Source organism: Oryx dammah, unplaced genomic scaffold (assembly GCF_014754425.2).
Source record: "Oryx dammah isolate SB20612 unplaced genomic scaffold, SCBI_Odam_1.1 HiC_scaffold_18, whole genome shotgun sequence".
NCBI lineage: Eukaryota > Metazoa > Chordata > Mammalia > Artiodactyla > Bovidae > Oryx > Oryx dammah.
Window position 1 is genome coordinate 67,702,021 of NW_024070202.1, and position 18,339 is coordinate 67,720,359.

At 39.3% G+C, this 18,339-nt stretch overlaps 1 protein-coding gene across 3 annotated transcripts in view; it reads right to left on the reverse strand.

The window, feature by feature from the left end:
• The window catches only part of CREB5 (cAMP responsive element binding protein 5), a 442,462-nt gene that overhangs the window by 95,777 nt on the left and 328,346 nt on the right, over positions 1–18,339 (reverse strand). For all 3 annotated transcript variants that reach the window (XM_040259717.1, XM_040259716.1, XM_040259718.1), the window contains 2 exons: positions 8,054–8,180; positions 1,880–1,990 (listed from right to left, as the gene is read on the reverse strand). In XM_040259717.1, the coding sequence (XP_040115651.1) occupies positions 1,880–1,990; positions 8,054–8,180 (238 nt within the window). The remainder of the gene's footprint in view (positions 1–1,879; positions 1,991–8,053; positions 8,181–18,339) is intronic.

Below are 18,339 nucleotides of genomic sequence, written 5' to 3' on the forward strand. Positions count from 1 at the left end.
GGAAAAGCTGTATCAGCTCTATGATACAGTTCATTTGCCCAGACATCATGGATCTGGAAATATTCATTCACTTAGAACATGAATCAGCAGAGGAGTATGCCTGCTCAAAATTTAACTTGACAAACATTTGCAGGGTAACACTATTTTTATAAGCACAGCCCAATTCCCTTTTGTCTCCTGCTGATATTATTCACTATTAATCTGCCCTATCATATGTTCTTATTTCATGCATATAAATAACTGTAAACCTGGACTCCCTTTGGAAGCATTTTCCTTCTTTGCCAGCAAGAAGAGGGAGAGGATATTTCTGAGTCGAACGGTGGCATACAATTCAGGAAAATTCAACTGGCAGGGAAATTTCATTTGGAATTGTGTTTTAGGATCTCCTTCAAGTTTGTCTGGTGGGGTCTCTCAAAAGAGATACAGACCCTGAACTAAACTAGATGATTCAGAAATGATCCGGCTGAAGGAGTAGCATTTAATGTTTTAGATCCAGAACACTTATTCATACACATGAATAACTTAATTTTGTTTCTTGCTTAAGTACCTTCACAGTTCATTTTTTATTTTCCTCTAAAAAAATGTAAATGGCATTACTCTGGTCTCCAAAACAGATGCCAGTTTGGATTTTACTCTGCCAGCAATTATTTGGTTTGGCTCAGCAGGGCTTGAGTTGAAAAAATATTTGCCGATTCCAAAAAGATTTAACGAGCTTTGCTGAAGATGCTGGTGCCATTTGGCATGTCACAGGGACTGTGGCCCAGCAAAGAGACCTCTCCCAACCACAGACTTTATGTGCCCGGGGTAGCCAACATTGGGAGTTCAGTTGCTTCCTTGGGTTAAGAAGGTGCAAGTCAAATGAGAGAAATTTCCAAGAGAAAGTGACCAAAGCCAGCGTCCAAAACACTTACTGTCATTAAAGACAAAGTCCCTGGATTTTGATGGCTAATTTTCAGAGGTGTCAATAACATCCAACCTCAGCCTTCCGACATGGTCCCTATGCTGTCACTCAGCAAAGCAAAAAAAATCTCCAACTTCTAGTAAAAGCTATCTTTACCCAATATCAGATACAAAAAACTTTGCTGCAGTGCATTTTGTTGGCATCTGACACCTTACCAACTGTGGTGTCAAAATGTATACAAAAACTGAATTATTCCTTCAAGTAATTTTGCTAAATATAACCAGAAAATTGACTTTATATGGCCAAGACCAACAGGCATTGCTTTTATTAATATTTACTAGGATATAAATGCATGAATCTATCACTTTGATTGGAAAGAATGACTTCAGTGCACATCAATCTCATATGTTAAAAGTCACTAAATGTCACCTGAAATCGCACATTTCAATGTGAGCTGCAGTTACCCTAGGAGAAAACAAGACTCTGCTCTTTTCAAATCAATGTCACATCTGATGACTATAACACAAAAAATGAAAATATTTTCATACTACTTGTGTGTTTAAAAATTACATCTATTTTGGTGGCTATGGGGACAGGAAGAGTGGCACTGAAATGGTGACTACGTTGAAGGAGAGAAACTCTGGATTGTTTTGTTCATTTCAGTTCCTGAACAAATATACACATATTTGGGTGTATCCTACCTCACCTCTTATGGATCTCCCAAAACTTCTAAAAGTCCCTTTCACTAAGGCCACACACTGATCCAATGCTTGTTACATGAGCATCCCATGCCAAGGTTCAGTAACTAATAGCCTCAAAAAGAGGGCCAAGTTCTGCACTGCTTTTCCACAGAAAGACCTATTCATTGAAAACAAAGACAGAGCCATCTACCTCATTTAACTGGAGTTTGGAAGTCAGAGCAGAAATCAAAAGAAAAAGTCATACAGTAAGAAAAGGATGATTATAATTGTTATTTACCATCTTAGCTTCTGAATGCATTGGCTGGACTTGGGGAGAAGCACAGGGGTTGCTGAGATTTGGACCTTGCATTCCCAGGAGGTTGGAGTTCACTGACATTTGTCTCTCCATCTAAGAGAAAGGAAAGTAACAGAATCAGAAGCCTGAGAAAGGCAGTTGAGATCATAGACAAAGCTGCATTTCTCTTTCAAACGGACTGTGTAGAATTTCTGTGAATAAATCCAGGGAAAACCTGCAGTTTGGTAAAGGGTAAGCAAGGTACTCCTAAGTCTTGAACTCAGGCACAGCAAAGAATCATCCAAAGCCGCGTGTTCTAGAGAATAAGTCCAATGCAAAAGAGAACAACATTGTGATGGAGATCATTTCCAAACAAAAGCAGGCAATACTTCCACAAAACCATGCAACACTTCCACAAAGTGTTCACTTTGTGAACACTCTGAATACTGCTCATCAAGCTTATTTTCATAGCTTCTGCTGCTGCTGCTAAGTCGCTTCAGTTGTATCTGACTCTGTGCGACCCCACAGACGGCAGCCCACCAGGCTCCACCGTCCCTGGGAATCTCCAGGCAAGAACACTGGAGTGGGTTGCCATTTCCTTCTCCAATGCGTGAAAGTGAAGTCGCTCAGTCGTGTCCTACTCTTAGGGACCCCATGGACTGCAGCCTACTAGGCTTCTCCGTCCATGGGATTTTCCATTTCACAGCTATGAAGAGAACAACACATGCCTAGAAAAATGCTGGAAGGATATAGAATATACCAAATGGTTATCTCAAGTTATCTGTGGCTTTTGTGTTCTCCCCAAATTTTATAGTGCAATGTGAATCATTTTAGCAGTAAGAAAAAATTCATTTCAAAAGCCACCCTCCTAAAGATGCTGTGTCTTCCTGTCACTCTAACTCATGACCACCATCAAAATGGTCCAGCAGGAGCAGCCGCCCCTGGCACATCTTCTCTCCCCTGTTAACCTTGTCTGACTCTACAGAGCAGCAGTTTTAGGCCTCCCAGCAGGGTTAGAGCTCTGGAAGGTACAGAAAGCAGTGTGGGTACTGAAGACATGTGATCAACGCCCCCGACTGTGCTGCTAGCCTGCCCTTGTGTCTAGAATTAACATTCGATTATCAATATCTGAATTGAGTTCTGGCTTTTGTCTCCAGGGTGTCTCTGTTAAAAAATGAATCAGTTAAAAAACCTCTATTTCAATCAGAAAGACTGTATCTGACAAACATTTTCCATTTAGCAGAAAACTAACACTTTTTGAAGAACAAGAATAATGCAAGTGTACTTAATACTGAAATCATACAGAAAATAATTAGACTTCCCTCCAGAGAGAAATAGTTTCTTCAATGCAAAAGTTTTCCATTTGCCAAAGTATGGAAATGGAAATAACATTAGGAAATTTTAGGGAACCAGGTTTCTGCTCAAAGTTAGCCTAGGTAGTCTTAGAAAATAGAGTTCCTTATCAAAGGAGCTCATCAAACAGTATAGGATAGAAACCTCACCGATAAGAGTTGAGAGTAATAGTTGAACAAAATGACCCTTTAAGGTCCCTTCCATCGTTGAGATTATCACTGCGATTCCTGCTGTGTCCACCCCAAGGGCAGGGTTATTGTTAGGATACCAACGTGTGGACAAGCAGAGGTACTTGCTAAAAGCCTTGTCATGAATGATTGGGGCACACTTCCTATCACATCACAGTGAAGTACCATCAGCCATACCTTAGCCAGAATTAGTTTATCAGTTATCTAGCAGTGTATGGCTTTGTGAAACTGTTGCAAAAGGAGCTATTTAATGATGGCGAACTTTCTAGACCACTCTAGCAAAACCTTTTGTGCGTACCAGTTCAGCAAAATAAAATAGAGTTGCCCCTCAATATTCTCCAGGGATTGGTTCCAGGACCCCCGCCCCGACACTAAATTTCAAGGTACCCAAGTCTCATATAAAAGGCATCAGTTCAGTTCAGTTCAGTTCAGTTGCTCAGTCGTGTCCGACTCTGCGACCCCTTGAATCGCAGCACACTAGGCCTCCCTGTCCATCACCAACTCCTGGAGTTCACTCAAACTCACGTCCATCGAATCGGTGATGCCATCCAGCCATCTCATCCTCGGGCGTCCCCTTTTCCTCCTGCCCCCAATCCCTCCCAGCATCAGAGTCTTTTCCAATGAGTCAATTCTTCGCATGAGGTGGCCAAAGTACTGGAGTTTCAGCTTTAGCATCATTCCTTCCAAAGAACACCCAGGACTGATCTCCTTTAGAATGGACTGCTTGGATCTCCGTGCACCCTTCCCTATAGTTTAAATCATCTCCAGATCCCCTAAAACACCCAATACAATGTAAATACTTTGCAAATCCAAATGATGTTTTTTGGAATTGTCTGGAATTAAAAGTATATGGGCTGGCCGCAGTCATTCTCATATTCCCCTACATCTTTAAGCAGCCTGGGTATTCTAATTTTTTTAAATTATTTTTAAAATCATCGTAAAATATACATAACTTATAATTTACCAGTTTAAAGTGTACAGTTCAGTGCCATAAAGTACATTTGTGTACTCTAATTGTTAAGTCATGGAGATTTCTCTAAAAAACGCTTATTACTTATAACTTCCACTTTCCAGAGGCTAGTGGGTAGGAGAATGGGATTAGCATTTGACCCTTATTCAAATTAGTGACCTTCTCCCAAAGAGAAATAAAGTCCAAAGGAGTTTCTGCTTTCAGTTTTCGGCAGGAGGATTGTTCAGAAGGACACCTGATTGTCCAGGGTTTCCCATCATGCTTTGGAGCCACCATTTTACAAAGAAGTGAGAGCAGCCTGCTTTCTGCTTCTGGATTCAGAGGCAGCCATGCTGCCTACTTTTTGGAAAAGTTACAGGCGATGACTGTTTCTACCTTGTGACTCACAAATTAAACAGAATACTAAAAACAGGGCTGGTTTCTCTATCTTAAAAAAATTGCATTTTTCCACGTAAGTAATTATATGGGGTTACCAAGAGCCTCTTCAAAACAACTATTTGGTGCTATGTGCTAATAAACGCTCTGCCCATGAGTGTGGCTTTAATGAGTGGACTAGAAAGAAGAGGTCAGAAGACGGGAGTGGCTTTGCTGAATACTAAGCAATACTGAGCACTGTACGTAAAACATCCAGGTAAAGGATATCATCTTTTTTGAGCTGCTTCTTTTCCCTTGAAATAAGTTGGAAAACAGGAGCCAAAAATGTCTGCAGTCCACTGGGCTTTTGTAATCATAAATGGGTGTTCATATTCCCAAATAGTTTCAGCTTTTGACTTTCAAAATCAGAAATCCCGACCCAGTGAACTCCTGGAAGGCAATGCCTATTTTCTCCTTCACCACATTTTCAGCATCTAGCACAGAGCTTGGCCCTTAGAAGGAGCTCAACAAAAGTTTAAGAAATAAATGAATGAACAGATTCATCATTTATTTCAGACCTAGGGCTTTGTGAAATATGTAGCCTAACAGCATGTACCACAAATCAGTTAAGAATCTCACCTTCACCTATAGATATAAACTAATCTTTTTATGCCAGGGGACACAAGAACTCTACAGAAAGTTCATGCTTGACAAGCTAAAATTATAGCACAGGGGCTGGCAACCTGATAATGAGGAAGAAAGGGCCCAAATTTCTAGGCCCTAAAACTCTTAGTATGTGCTTTTAGATATCTTGCATTCATTTTCATTATTTACATTGGTGTCACTCCAGATCATGGCTTCCCAATCTTGGCACTATTGATATTTTGAGCCAAATAATTCTTTGTCCTGGTAACTGTCCTATGCAGTGTACAATGTTTAGCATCCCTGACCTCAGCCTACTAGATGCCCACAGCACTTTCCCCAAGTTGTGACAATGAGCAGTGTCTTCAGATATTGCCAAACATCCCTTGGAGGACAAAACTGATTCCAGTTAAGAATCACTACTCTAGATGGACACTATTTTCATGACAGCTGTCCACGTCACTGACATGGGTTTGAACTTCTGACTCTGTTATCTACACTGGCTCTTTACCATGTACTTGATCCTTTGCTTCTATTCTGAAACATCAACATTTAAAAAAAAATTCAAGTACATGACTTCTCTGTTAAAACTTTAAAGACTCTTTTTCTGTTCTATTCCTCTATTGTACAATGAAGTTGTACAATGAAGTGATATGGTGGAAACCAGTGCCAGGCACCCTTTTCTTTGGGTCTTTGCAGCCTAAATGCCCCACCTTTGCCCCTGGGAATGGTACACAGTTTATTCAAATTGGGAAAAAAGGTCACTGCAGTGATATTTTTCTGGACAATGCATAGAATTTCTGAAAGGAAACAATTTTAAATGAGAAGGATTTAAAGCCTGGATGAAAACGGCTTGTGGTAGAAGTCTCTTGCAATTAGTGAGGTTGAATGAAATCCAGGATTGCAGTATGGATGGTGCTGCTTTCCTTCATCCAAAATGTTTAAGGTAAGTGAGGCAGGTAGTCAGCCAGCTCAGCTGTCCTTCTGACAACCTTTTGCAAAGAATCTTTCTAGCCTGAACCGCCTGACACTTAACAGTGGGAAGACCTAGGTCGCTACAGTTGGGCCATCAAGCCTTTCTCCATCTCCCTGCTTCCAGATAAATGAGCAAATTCCTCATTCTGGGATGATCTGGGCTGCAAAACATGAGGAGAGATGCGTATCCTAGTCACTCGTAACTTGTAACTCTTCCGTTACAAGCTGTGTAACATTAGACAAATTCCTCCAATGTCGTACTCCTCAGCTTTCCATTGGTAAAGTAAGTATATTGATCATGGCTGCAGTCATATTCCCACAGGACTGCTGTGAGAACAAAATGAAATAGCAAATGTAGACAGTTCCTTAGAATGCTAAAAACATTCTGCCAAATATTCCTGATATTGTTGTGGGAGGATTTTAATTGAATTATCATGTCGCCTCTAGGGCTTTTGAGAACCCAATGGCCCTGAAAATGGTAACACTAAGCATGTGCACTGAGGCACAATGCCAGGGGGGATGAAGACGTACACAGTGGGGGTCCCATGCAGGAGAGCAGGTTAGCTCTAAAACTGTCTGAATCTTCATTCTACGTGAATCTATTGTTTTCAGGGAGGTATAGTGTAATAACTTAGAAGTCAGACCACCTGGATATAAAACCTGATTCTGTCACTCACTTGCTCTTATTGATGCTGAAACCAAAGCGCCAACACTTTGGCCACCTGATGTGAAGAGCTGACTCGCTGGAAAAGGCCCTGATGATGGGAAAGATTGAGGGCGAGAGGAGAAGGGGGTCACAGAGGATGAGATGGTTGGATGGCATCACTGACTCAATGGACATGAGTTTGAGCAAACTCAGGGAGATAGTGAAGGACAGGGAAACCTGGCATGCTGCAGTTCATGGGTCACAAAGAATCGGACACAACTTAGTGAATGAACAATAAGCTCTTACTGACTTAGTCACTTAACCAAGTTTCTCCGTCTCTTGTGCCTTGGTTTCCTCTTCTGCAAAGTAAGGGTAAGAACAGTGCATACCTCAAAGGTTTGCTGTGAGAGTGAAAGGAGAGAATGTATGGATCATGAAGTGGTTGAGAGAGAACTCCTAGGTTCGAAACTCAATGGCACTGCTTCTCAGCGAAGCTCGTTTCTTGCCTTACTTTCTTCATTCAAAAATGGAGATTGAGAGGGTTGTTTCACAGGTTAAAGAGGTGGTTAGAGAGTGATCGGCACAAGGTAAGCATTCAGTCAATGCTGCTAGCATCATTAATAAAACATGATATGCATGTATATGTGTTAGCACTTATTATGTACCATCATTTTAATTGTTATTATTGTCATTATCACTCTGAGCCCCAGCTAGACCACTCACTGGCAATTTAGGACACTAAATGTAACCCAAGATATAGACTTTGGAGTAGTCATACACTCCCATGTCCCTGGACAAATCCCTTTCCCTGAGTATTACAAACTCACTTGTCACCAGCAAGAAGATGAAACCATGCCTCGTTATGGAGGCACTGAAGGATGGAGAAGCCAGCAAGATCCCCAAGGATACACAACTAGGCACTTAGAGCAAACTGGCACCCAGCTCAACTCTCCATCCATAAGAAGCTCTTTTCTTTCCCATCAGCTTAGATCTGCATACTTCCTGTACTTTTCCAAATGGGGCAAGCCTCAGCAGAAAGAAGCACTTACTGGCATCAAGACGGCAGAAGAACCCGGCATTGTAGGGTTGGGCAGGGTCCCAGGCATGGAGGCTGGCATGGGCTGTCTCTGTCTGTTGTGAAGATGGAGCAGAGAAGATAGAGAGCCTGGGACAGGCCTGGGAACAAAAAAGAAAAAATAGCAAATGTTATTCCTGATACTCTAGGCAGGGGATTCACTGGCAGTTTTTCAAGTCCAGAACCAGTGGGGACAATACCATTACATGAGCAGCAGATCAGATTCCCTGATGGGAGCCACATAATTGAGGATATTAGGGAAATAATAACAAATAAAATACAGCCTGGCTTCCTTTGCTGCTTCCTAGTTAATACATCAAATTCCACTTCATTTCCTGACCTCTGTTATCTAACTGATAGTCAATAGACAACAAGCCAGTAAATCTCCTACAACCCTTGCCTCTTAGGAAAGAGAAGGGACCTGGTAGTGAAATCCTGCATGTTGACTCTGAGGTCTCTGCCCTCTGGAGGATCTTAGAGCCTGAGACCTGTGTACATTTGTTTTATAACATTCTCCCATACTTCTGCCTGGAAGCCTGCCTGGCTTTCCTCTGGATATACTTTCACTATCTGGATTTGCAGAGCCAACTTCATTCATAATTTCCGAATAGAAATCTGTTTTGACTTTTCCATAATTCTCCACTTTGAGTGGGAAAAAAACACAAAGCCAGGTCACAAACCAAAGTAGCTAGATCACGGTTCACACGATGCAACAAGTCTTTCTTGGGGCGAGTCTGAGGCCCAGCCCCCAATTACTGACCCCTCCTCATTTTGTAATAACTCAAGGTGTTAGACTCTTGGACAGAAATTAATTTCAGCCTGATCTGTAGGTCTCGGGTAAGCTTTCCTTGGGGGAGTACATAGTTCTTTTGCTTCAATTTGCCAGAAAAAAATTTAAGAGCCTTAAATTGATTTAATGAGCCAGGGAATGTGGGGCTGAGGGAAAAGGGGAATTATTTGTGTTTATTAAAAATGGCAAACAAATAACCTCCTTGGCTCAATTCTCAATCTCCTGATGCTCTTACTCTGGGGAGCCGTATAAATGTCAAACCATTGAAGTAATGACTCAACAAACAAAACAAACAAATAAATAACCCCTCAGAACCTCCAAGTCTTCCATGTCAAAGCATCGTATCCTGAATGCCATGATAGGAAAATAGTGCTTCCCAAATTAATGAATTTTCTAAAAAAAAAAACCACAAAATCGCTTAAGCTAAGAGCTGGGTAAAGATTGCAGAGAGATGTTCTTTTCAGGGCGATGCCTTCCTGTGTTTCAGGGAAGGACAGCATGAAGAACCTCTTCTTTGGAGCTCATGTGCCTCCCATGGGTGACTCACGGAGCCTGAACTGGGGGAAAGAATGCCAAGATATTCTTCCTTCACATTGCTGTTACGATTCCAAAGAAGATTAAGTTTTCCATTCTTTTCGCCTGAAATCTCCCTTGGAAACATGGCTAGCTATCACAGTCACACATATCATAGAAGGATTAGTCCTAAGTTAGTCCTAGATTTATATGTTTAGAAAGTTGTGTATATGAAAATATAAGAAAATATAAAAGTTTTACACAGAGTTTATGGCAATGTACACAAATTACAACCAGTTCTATTAACAGGATGTGTGTGAGTGGTTACATAGATAGGCTAAGGTGAGAAGCTTGTAACAATGACATGGGTGTTTTTAGAAAAGCAAATGAAGTACTATGGATATTTCTTGACATGTATGTACACCTGGGACCTCTGTAGTACAGATGAACAGTAAGGATTAGTAAGTTCTTTGACGGCCCTTCAGCTTTTATAAGTCTAGGAAATGGCTTCTTTTAATCGCTCCAAATTTCTATAGTTGTAATATCACTGGGCCAAAAGTCTCTGATACTCAGAGCTCAAGTCATAGAAGTATAAAATGCTGCTTGATCAACAGACAACTTTTGTTTTATATTCTCCAGTCTTAATGTTTTGTTTGGGACCTTTGCTAAAAAGAAAATAGCTATATATCAAAGTGTAGTGTGTTTAATAGTGGTCACTTCTTCTAAGTACAAGATTAATAATCTGAACTCCCCAGTTTCTTAATGAGACCCTACAGATAGTTATATATACATCCATCCATTCATTTAAAAATATCCAGATAGATAGATATAGATATCTATATACACACATACATATCATACATAAATCTATACATACATACATACAGTCTTCAACCATATGTCTGCCCCTCTAGTCACCAGGGTAACAGTTTGAGTATACACAGTTAGGGCCACTTGAAAACTGTTATCAAAAACAACTAAAAATATTTGATTATGTTGATGTGAAGTATCATTCTCGTAAGCAAGGGCAACACATTATCACCATTTACATTTTGTTTCCAACATATTAATGACAATCCTAGTTATCAGCTTCTATTGACGGTCTATTTTTTTAAAGAAATCAATTAAACAACTTAATGGTGATGCAAATGAATATGCAAAAGCAATTAAATTTAAAATAAGTTTTCATTCTTCTCCCAGACTGTGGGAAACTCCCAGTTGTATAGAATAATTGGGGAATAGTATGTTTCATTTAATTCAGTGTTCTTATTAGGTTAGTTATTTCCACACCATGCATAAATCTCCTAGATTTTTAAATATTAAATATTCCTTCATTAATTAAGAAAATTTTTCAGGGTATGAGGTTCCCCTGGGACTATAATAATAATTACCTATGATACCAATCAGACAAATTGGCAAAGTACAGTGGAAGGGAAAATAGTTATTTGGGAAGCCTGTATGTTTGAATTCTGAATAATTTTGAATTACTGTTTTACACAGATTCTGTAAGTAATTTACCCAATCCCATCTACAAAAACAATAGAATTTCCTAGACTTCTTACATAGGCTTTTAAAACTAAAAAAACTGCAACAGCAACCAAAAAACCCTATGCCTACCCAATCACTAGCTATACAAAGGCCTAGAATGAGGTAATTATGTAGCTTGGCTTGAGAAATAATCATTTGTCCAGAATATTTAGATCACTGACGCTAAGATGCTAAGTCACTTCAGTCGTGTCCGACTCTGTGCGACCCCATAGACGGCAGCCCACTAGGTTCCTCTGTCCCTGGGATTCTCCAGGCAAGAACACTGGAGTGGGTTGCCATTTCCTTCTCCAATGCATGCAAGTGAAAAGTGAAAGTGAAGTCGCTCAGTCGTGCCCGACTCTTAGCGACCCCATGGACTGCAGCCTACCAGGCTCCTCCATCCATGGGATTTTTCAGGCAAGAGTACTGGAGTGGGTTGCCATTGCCTTCTCCATTAGATCACTGAAGCAAAATGTTATTGGAATACTTGCATTGTTTAATTCCCTTCATACATATAAAAATAGTTATTATTTAATACACTCATAAAACTTTTATATTGCACTTATACATTGCTTCATATTTTTCTAAATATTTTCACCTTCATGGGACTTGAAACAATGCCATGTGGTAGGTAGGTCCTATTACTCCCATGTTACTCAGGAGTAAGATGAATTCAGAAACATTTACGTTTGCCCAAGGTCAAATGGGTCATGAAAAAAAGTACGACTTACACTCAACTTGCAATAGAGGGCTTCCTCCATCACACCTTGATGCCTCCCATAACTAAGGTATTATTGATTTTTTTATACTAAAATAAATCCATGGCCCATTTCCTTTGATATTCACACTGCTCCCTGAACTTTCCAGTGAAGTAGTAAAATTCTGCTAACATGAGAAATCACTCATCCATGTGAAATTTTGTTTTATTCCTTTAAAGAAAAAAACTTCCCAAACAACGCATCAGCAAGGCTCTGAAAATAAGATGGCAAATTGTGGTAAAGTTGTGAAAACAAAGACTCAACAGTTTTGCTCCAGTGCAGGCTTGTTGCCATGAGCTAATAATTCCAGACTTTGAGCAAGCCGAGCCTCCTTTTTAATAAGCATATGCCTCTAGGTAAAGAATTTCTACTAAAAATTATTGAGGCATGGAACAAGGTAAGATGTGTGAGCTCATGTTGGATTGTTCAATTATGAAACTGAGTCCTGTAGCATTAAGAGTTTTCCAACTTGACAGATTATTCCTCTTTTATACACTTGTATAAACATACTGCTTACGGCTGAAATCTATGTAAGATTTTCTTCCAATTAAGATGTCAGGGATGACAGACTGTTTTCATTGTCCTTAGCAGAATGATAAGTACCACAGCAAGAGATTTCATGTCCTTGTTTTGCCCTCCAAAGGATGTCATCCAGTCTAGGAGTATCAGTAAAGTCTGCTGGTCTTCCCTGCCCTTGTGCAAGCCCACTATCTTTAAGGAGCTAAGGGCCATTGTTTTTGTTTGCAAGATCTCAGGAGAGTCACAGCAGACTGCTCTTCTTTCCCAATTCTTCACCAGATCCATTACCTCCTGGGATCAGTTATTAAACTCTTAAGACAGGCAGATAGGCCAGGTATGTGGACAGGCAAAGGGAAAAAATAAATGATGAAAAACATTAGGTTGGAAAATTGGAAGAGCAATATTAGCATCAAAGTCAGGGCACAGCCATCTAAGAAATCTTTTTTTTTTTTTTTAATTTATTTTTTATTTTACTTTACAATTCTGTATTGGTTTTGCCATACATTGACATGAATCCACCACAGGTGTAGGAAAGTAGATAAAAAACAAAACAAAACAACAACAACAAAAGAACCTGGTGTTGGGGGTGGGGGCCAGACTGTAAAAAAACCTTGAAAGCAATAAAATGGCAGGAATAGTGGGCAAGGAGCAGGAGATACAGACACCGTTGCTATTAAAGTTTCTGATTCTGGAAAAGAAACTTTCTTAGTTAACTTTTAGGCTTTCCATCTCATCATCTGTTTCATGAATGGATCAGACTACAGGCCATCTGGAAATCCCCTGAAGCTCTAAAATTCAGATTCTAGGACTTGAACTGAAAGTGATATGTTCTTAATCTAGTGAGGCTATGTGTTTTATTATGATGAGGGTACTCTTTACGGCTCACTGGTGTGTCCACAGCACTTAACCTGGCACCTGGCACAAAGCAGGTGGTCAGTGTATCTATATTAAATGAAATTAGGTTCATACAGTGCTTAGTTCTTAAATTCCAAATAGAAGGTGTCCCTAAAAAGTGAGAGAAATTCTTGAAAATGGACCCAATCCATTCTACGGAGTCCACACTTCATTCTCGTTTAAATATAACATGAGTTCACACACAGATTAGAGAAAGTTTACTGCCCACTATCTTTGTATTTGCTTATGAAAAGAAAGATGTGTTCCTTTTGAATCTTCTTAAATGAACTGTTGTGGCCTAATTGACCACACTAATTTCTGTCTGGGATACAGACACTGAAGAGTTAAAGAGGGGAATTCAAAACTCTTAAATCTAAAGGGAAGGCAGTTTTTTTTTTTTTTTTTTTTGAGAAGGCAGTTTGTAGTGAGAAATATTTATTCTTCTCCTAAGTGAAATTTTTTAAAGAAATATAAATTCTTGTTTTGTAAAGAAAGCAAATTGCCAGGATAATCAAATAGAATGTGAAATGGAAAGACTATATAGTTGATTTCTTCCCTAGGTACTAAATATATTATAAAATGGGGTACTGAAGAACATGGGCTTCGGAGCTAGTCTGCTAAAACTGGAATCTCAGCTCTGCCACTTATTAGCTAGGAAACCTTGGGCAGAGTTACTTGACTTCTCTGTGCCTCTGTTTTCTCAACTGTAAAATGGGGGTGATACTTACCTCATGGCATTAAATGAGTTATCATATGTTAAGTATATTGATTAAAAATTAATTGTGGTTATTTTTGTTTCTATTATTATTATTCTGAGACACTACCCAAACAACAGATTAATTACTATACTCAATCAAGAAACTGTGGCTTAAGGCTAGAATCTTTTGTTGTGTTTATATGTGTTCGGGGGAGATCTTAGTTCCCCTACCAGGGATTGAATCCAGACCCACAACAGTGAAAGCGGTAAGGCTGAAATCTTAAAGAACATCCATCCTTAGCTTTAACTGAAGAACTACAATCTAACAAATGTAAAAATGTCCCAAATTCCATACATATATATTTGTTTTAAAATGTATTAACTTTAGAATCCCAAACTCTTCTATGAAGGCAAATGGATTCTTCCCACCAATGATTTTACAGAATTGCAAAATGACTTCACAGTATTTCTCAGAAAGGAGCCTTGAAAATATTTCCTTAAAATGGAACCAAACTAGTTCCCGAGAGAGCAGTCCTCAGTATCTTGTTTTTCCTGAAAACAATGACAGAAATCCAACAGAAGTAATAACTGGGGAAACAAGAAAGCTATCTGGCCCCCATTCTCAAAGACATCATGTTACTTGTATCTTTTAGAATGAGCTCATGCTCTGTACCAGGTCTTATGGTCAAGCTCCTGAAGCTGGCTGGCAAATACAGTATTTCCCCTTTTAACAAATAAGGAATTTGAAAGTAGAAATTCTACAAAGAAGTAGAAATAGTTTGTTTGAGAAAAGGTACCAAAGTATCAGCAGAATTCAATTAAAATATATTTCCCTTTTTAAGCTTCCTCGGGCTCAAGAGAGGACCTCTGATAAAGATTGGGAATCTCCCTGAGAGAACCGTCCCTCTGTCCCTTTTCCTTTGGTGTCAAAACATTTGGGCATCCAGGAAGAGAATCCTGCCTTAGTATTTTCATCTTATCCTCGACCCAGCCCCTCGCCTCCATCATGTCTTGAAAAGCTAGTACGCTAGCCAAAGCAAAACAGCAAATGCTCTGGCTCATCAGAGATGCTAGTAAGCCCATATCCTTGTGATAGAACTCAACGCAGCTCCACGGCCCTGAACTGTCTGGTCTCTCACTACCTCCCCAGCTCATGGGGAGGTACATGGTAACATCTGCCATAATGATTTTCTTCCAGCTTTATGAAAGCACCGTCTTTCTTCCTGCCACAGACCATTGACATAAGTAATCCTACAATCTTCTCTGGGCGATTACACCAGGATGGGTGAAGTAATAACTGTGAAAACAAGCACTTTTTTGTAGTGCTCTTTAGTGTACTTTGCACTCTTCCCTAGTAATACTTATCCTCATTTATTCAATCAATCATCAAAAAATCAACTGAGTACCTAATATATTTTGGACCCCATACACTTTAATTTCAGAGGGGAAAACTTGTTTGGTAAATCAGATCACTTGCATAAGAATTCATTTACATATGTCCAATTGGCAACAATAGGATGATGAACAAAATAGATGTATTTCATGGCCTTTTGGAGTTTACCATCTCTGCTTCTCCATTACAATTCATTAAAAATTTTGAGTGAATTTTTTTAAATGTCTCTGCTCCCAACTAGACCATATACTTCATAAGTCAGAGATTGTATCTGCTTTGTTTACCTGTGCAGACACAACTGAAATTTAAGAAAGTACATCATACCAAATAGATGTTTAATAAGTATTTCTCAAATTAATGAAAACAGATTTTAAGGATCTCTTTGTCTAGCAAAAGACATGGCAAGAACAGTGTTCAGTAAATTATCTCTGCTAATTAATATGAACTTAACTGATTTACAAATTGTGAAACTCCAATTTATATTAGCAACTTAATATAACCCATTTCTGTTCTTGAACAGCATAACTGGTTACCTCCAAGGTAATCTGTACTTTTTATCAGTGTCCCTTAGATTAAACTCAAGCTTTCAGGTGAGCTCTAGACCCATTTATTTTTGCCTGAATTAAATTAACTTCCATTTGAAATTACATTTGGGGAATTTCGTAAGAAAAGGCTACGAATAATTCAGGAACACTCATCTGTCCCTAATCTATATAATATTTAAAAAACAGGATACCTGCCCTGCAATAAGATTGCACTTTATAATGTTCAGAGCTCTGGGCTCAGGGGTACCAGTGACACCCACACCATGGTCAACTGAACATCTCTGCTTTGCACTGACTTATCGATACAAGAACACTTTTGTAATCATTATCAACAGGGATATTGGAAATTAATTTTTATTAAATTAAATTTACCATGCACTTACCATTTTTCTTTTAGAAAAATCAATTTGGTATTACTGCAATATATGCACTGTATTATATAATAGATGTAGTATGTGATATCTTGGAAATGTAACTTCTCTTTTTTTCAATGAAAGCCTGACTGCAAGAGAGTCAGCAATAGTAATGCAACGTCATACAGCTAAGACAGCTGTATTCCGCTGGAGCCTTTGCTGGGTTTTACAGCATGCTTGCAGAGGAGGTGTTTACTAATGCTTTCAAATGTTTCAAACAGAGAAAGTAGTACTAGAAGGGGAGAGGTGAATTTACGGCCATTCTGCTGAGACTAGTAGATCAATCTTTTCTTCTTCTTCTTTAATGACTGATTTCTGCACCATTAATCTGAATTAGTCATGCAGTCGGCCTGATTCATTTAAGTTAACCAAAAACATGGTTGGATTGGTTTCTGAAGTACTTTTGTAAAAAAAAAAATTCATTTTCAAATTCTGATATTTTTTTCTTTGTAAAGAGTTAAAGGCTCTTTTCTTTATAAAGACCCTTTATAAAATATCCTAACTGCCTGAACAGTTTGGCTTTAACCATGGATCAGACTTAAAGACATGGAGGGATGGTTTTTCAATTAGCCAATAACTTGTCAGTTGTTATCAATTATTCATAAAGTTACACTTAGAAAAGGCAAGTAAATGCAACTCAAAAGACATAAAATAAAAGATGGTTTTAAATGCAGGCTCAAATAAATGATATATATCTCTTTGGCTGGCTAGAGGGAAATTTTTTCTCCATAGAAACATATCTCTCTAAGTAAAATTTCTTCCTGTTTGTGAGATGTTAATAAGCTTCCTCCTTGCTTCCTAAGGACAAATAAGTAGCCCTCTGATTATGAGCCTTGTCGTTTACAAGGGACTGCTGCTTGCATTCATTCACCATAAATGAATAATTCATGAAAACATTCACTAACACACTTGCTCGGATGTTGTGTAGAGGCAGAGAGCTCCCTTTGCTTAGAGATAGCCCCTTCCCCCAACTCAAGTCAGCAATTTGGTTTTGATTTCTTCTGGACTCTCAGCTTGTCGGCTACAATAGCTCAATGAGTAATTTGTGGCGGAATCCACACCCAGCACAATCCCCCAATACCTATGTTCCAAACAGACTGCTTAGTTTTGCTGCTGAATGACAGAAGCTCCAATTGCAAAAGATTTCAGCCAGAGAAAACAGAAGAGCCCTTGAAAAGATCATATGGGCAACCTGTACTCACCCTTGCATTTTGAAGCCTCCCCACTAGGTCACCCTTACTAATGTCTTTATCTAACCTCTTCTTGGATTGTGAGGAGGCATAGTCTCTTAGGCAGTTTTCAAATACCTCTCCTGGGAAACCAAATTTTTGACACCCCTTCCACCCACCTCCCCACAGCCACTTGCCAGGGTGATTTCGGCTCTTTAGGAGGAGGTGATAGAAATGATTAACTCCACAGATATACTGGCGGGAGAGAGGATGTGTCAACGATGTAGGAGTGGGTTCGGGCAGCTGAGATGACACCCACAGACTCTGTGACACGCGCACACTCTGCAACCTTAGGCTGCTACAAGCTTGATTTCTCAAGTTCTGTTTTCAATGATAAAGTACCTGGAATGCTCAGGGAAACACATACAAGGAAAGAGACATTGTCTTAGGTTTGGCCAACTCCTCACTGGGTTACATGCTAACAGACATCTGCAAATTCTAAACCTAGGCTGTAATCAAATAACAAAAATACATGGGATAGGGTATGAGGGGTTGGGGGAGGGAGAAGGGGAAGGTATGGAGGAATTAGAGAAGGTTCTAAAGAAACACTGAAAAATACTGAAGGGCCAGAAGGGAAGACCTACATGGGAAAGTAAAAGGAACAAGAAGACAGGGAGATGATGACAAAGATCTTCAAATTTTTAAATGACTATATTAGAGAATGGTGACTAGTTACTTTCAAATCCAACTGAAGCAGAATAACAATACTAAGACAGCAGCACACGGGATTTAAGTCAAAAGACACAATATTTCCTGAGAATAAACAGTGTAAAACAATTAAATGGCTTACTGAGGTTTTGGAATTTCCTCTTACTAGACTCTTAAGAAATAGATTCGTCCCCATCTGGCAGGGTTTCTAGGGAGGAGGAGGAAGAACTGGCAGGCCTCTCCTAGTCCTAAATTAGGTCTATTATTTTCACTTATTTCAGTCAGAGAGGCTGACAGAAATGATAGAGATAATGTTGGCTGCCATCATTAACTA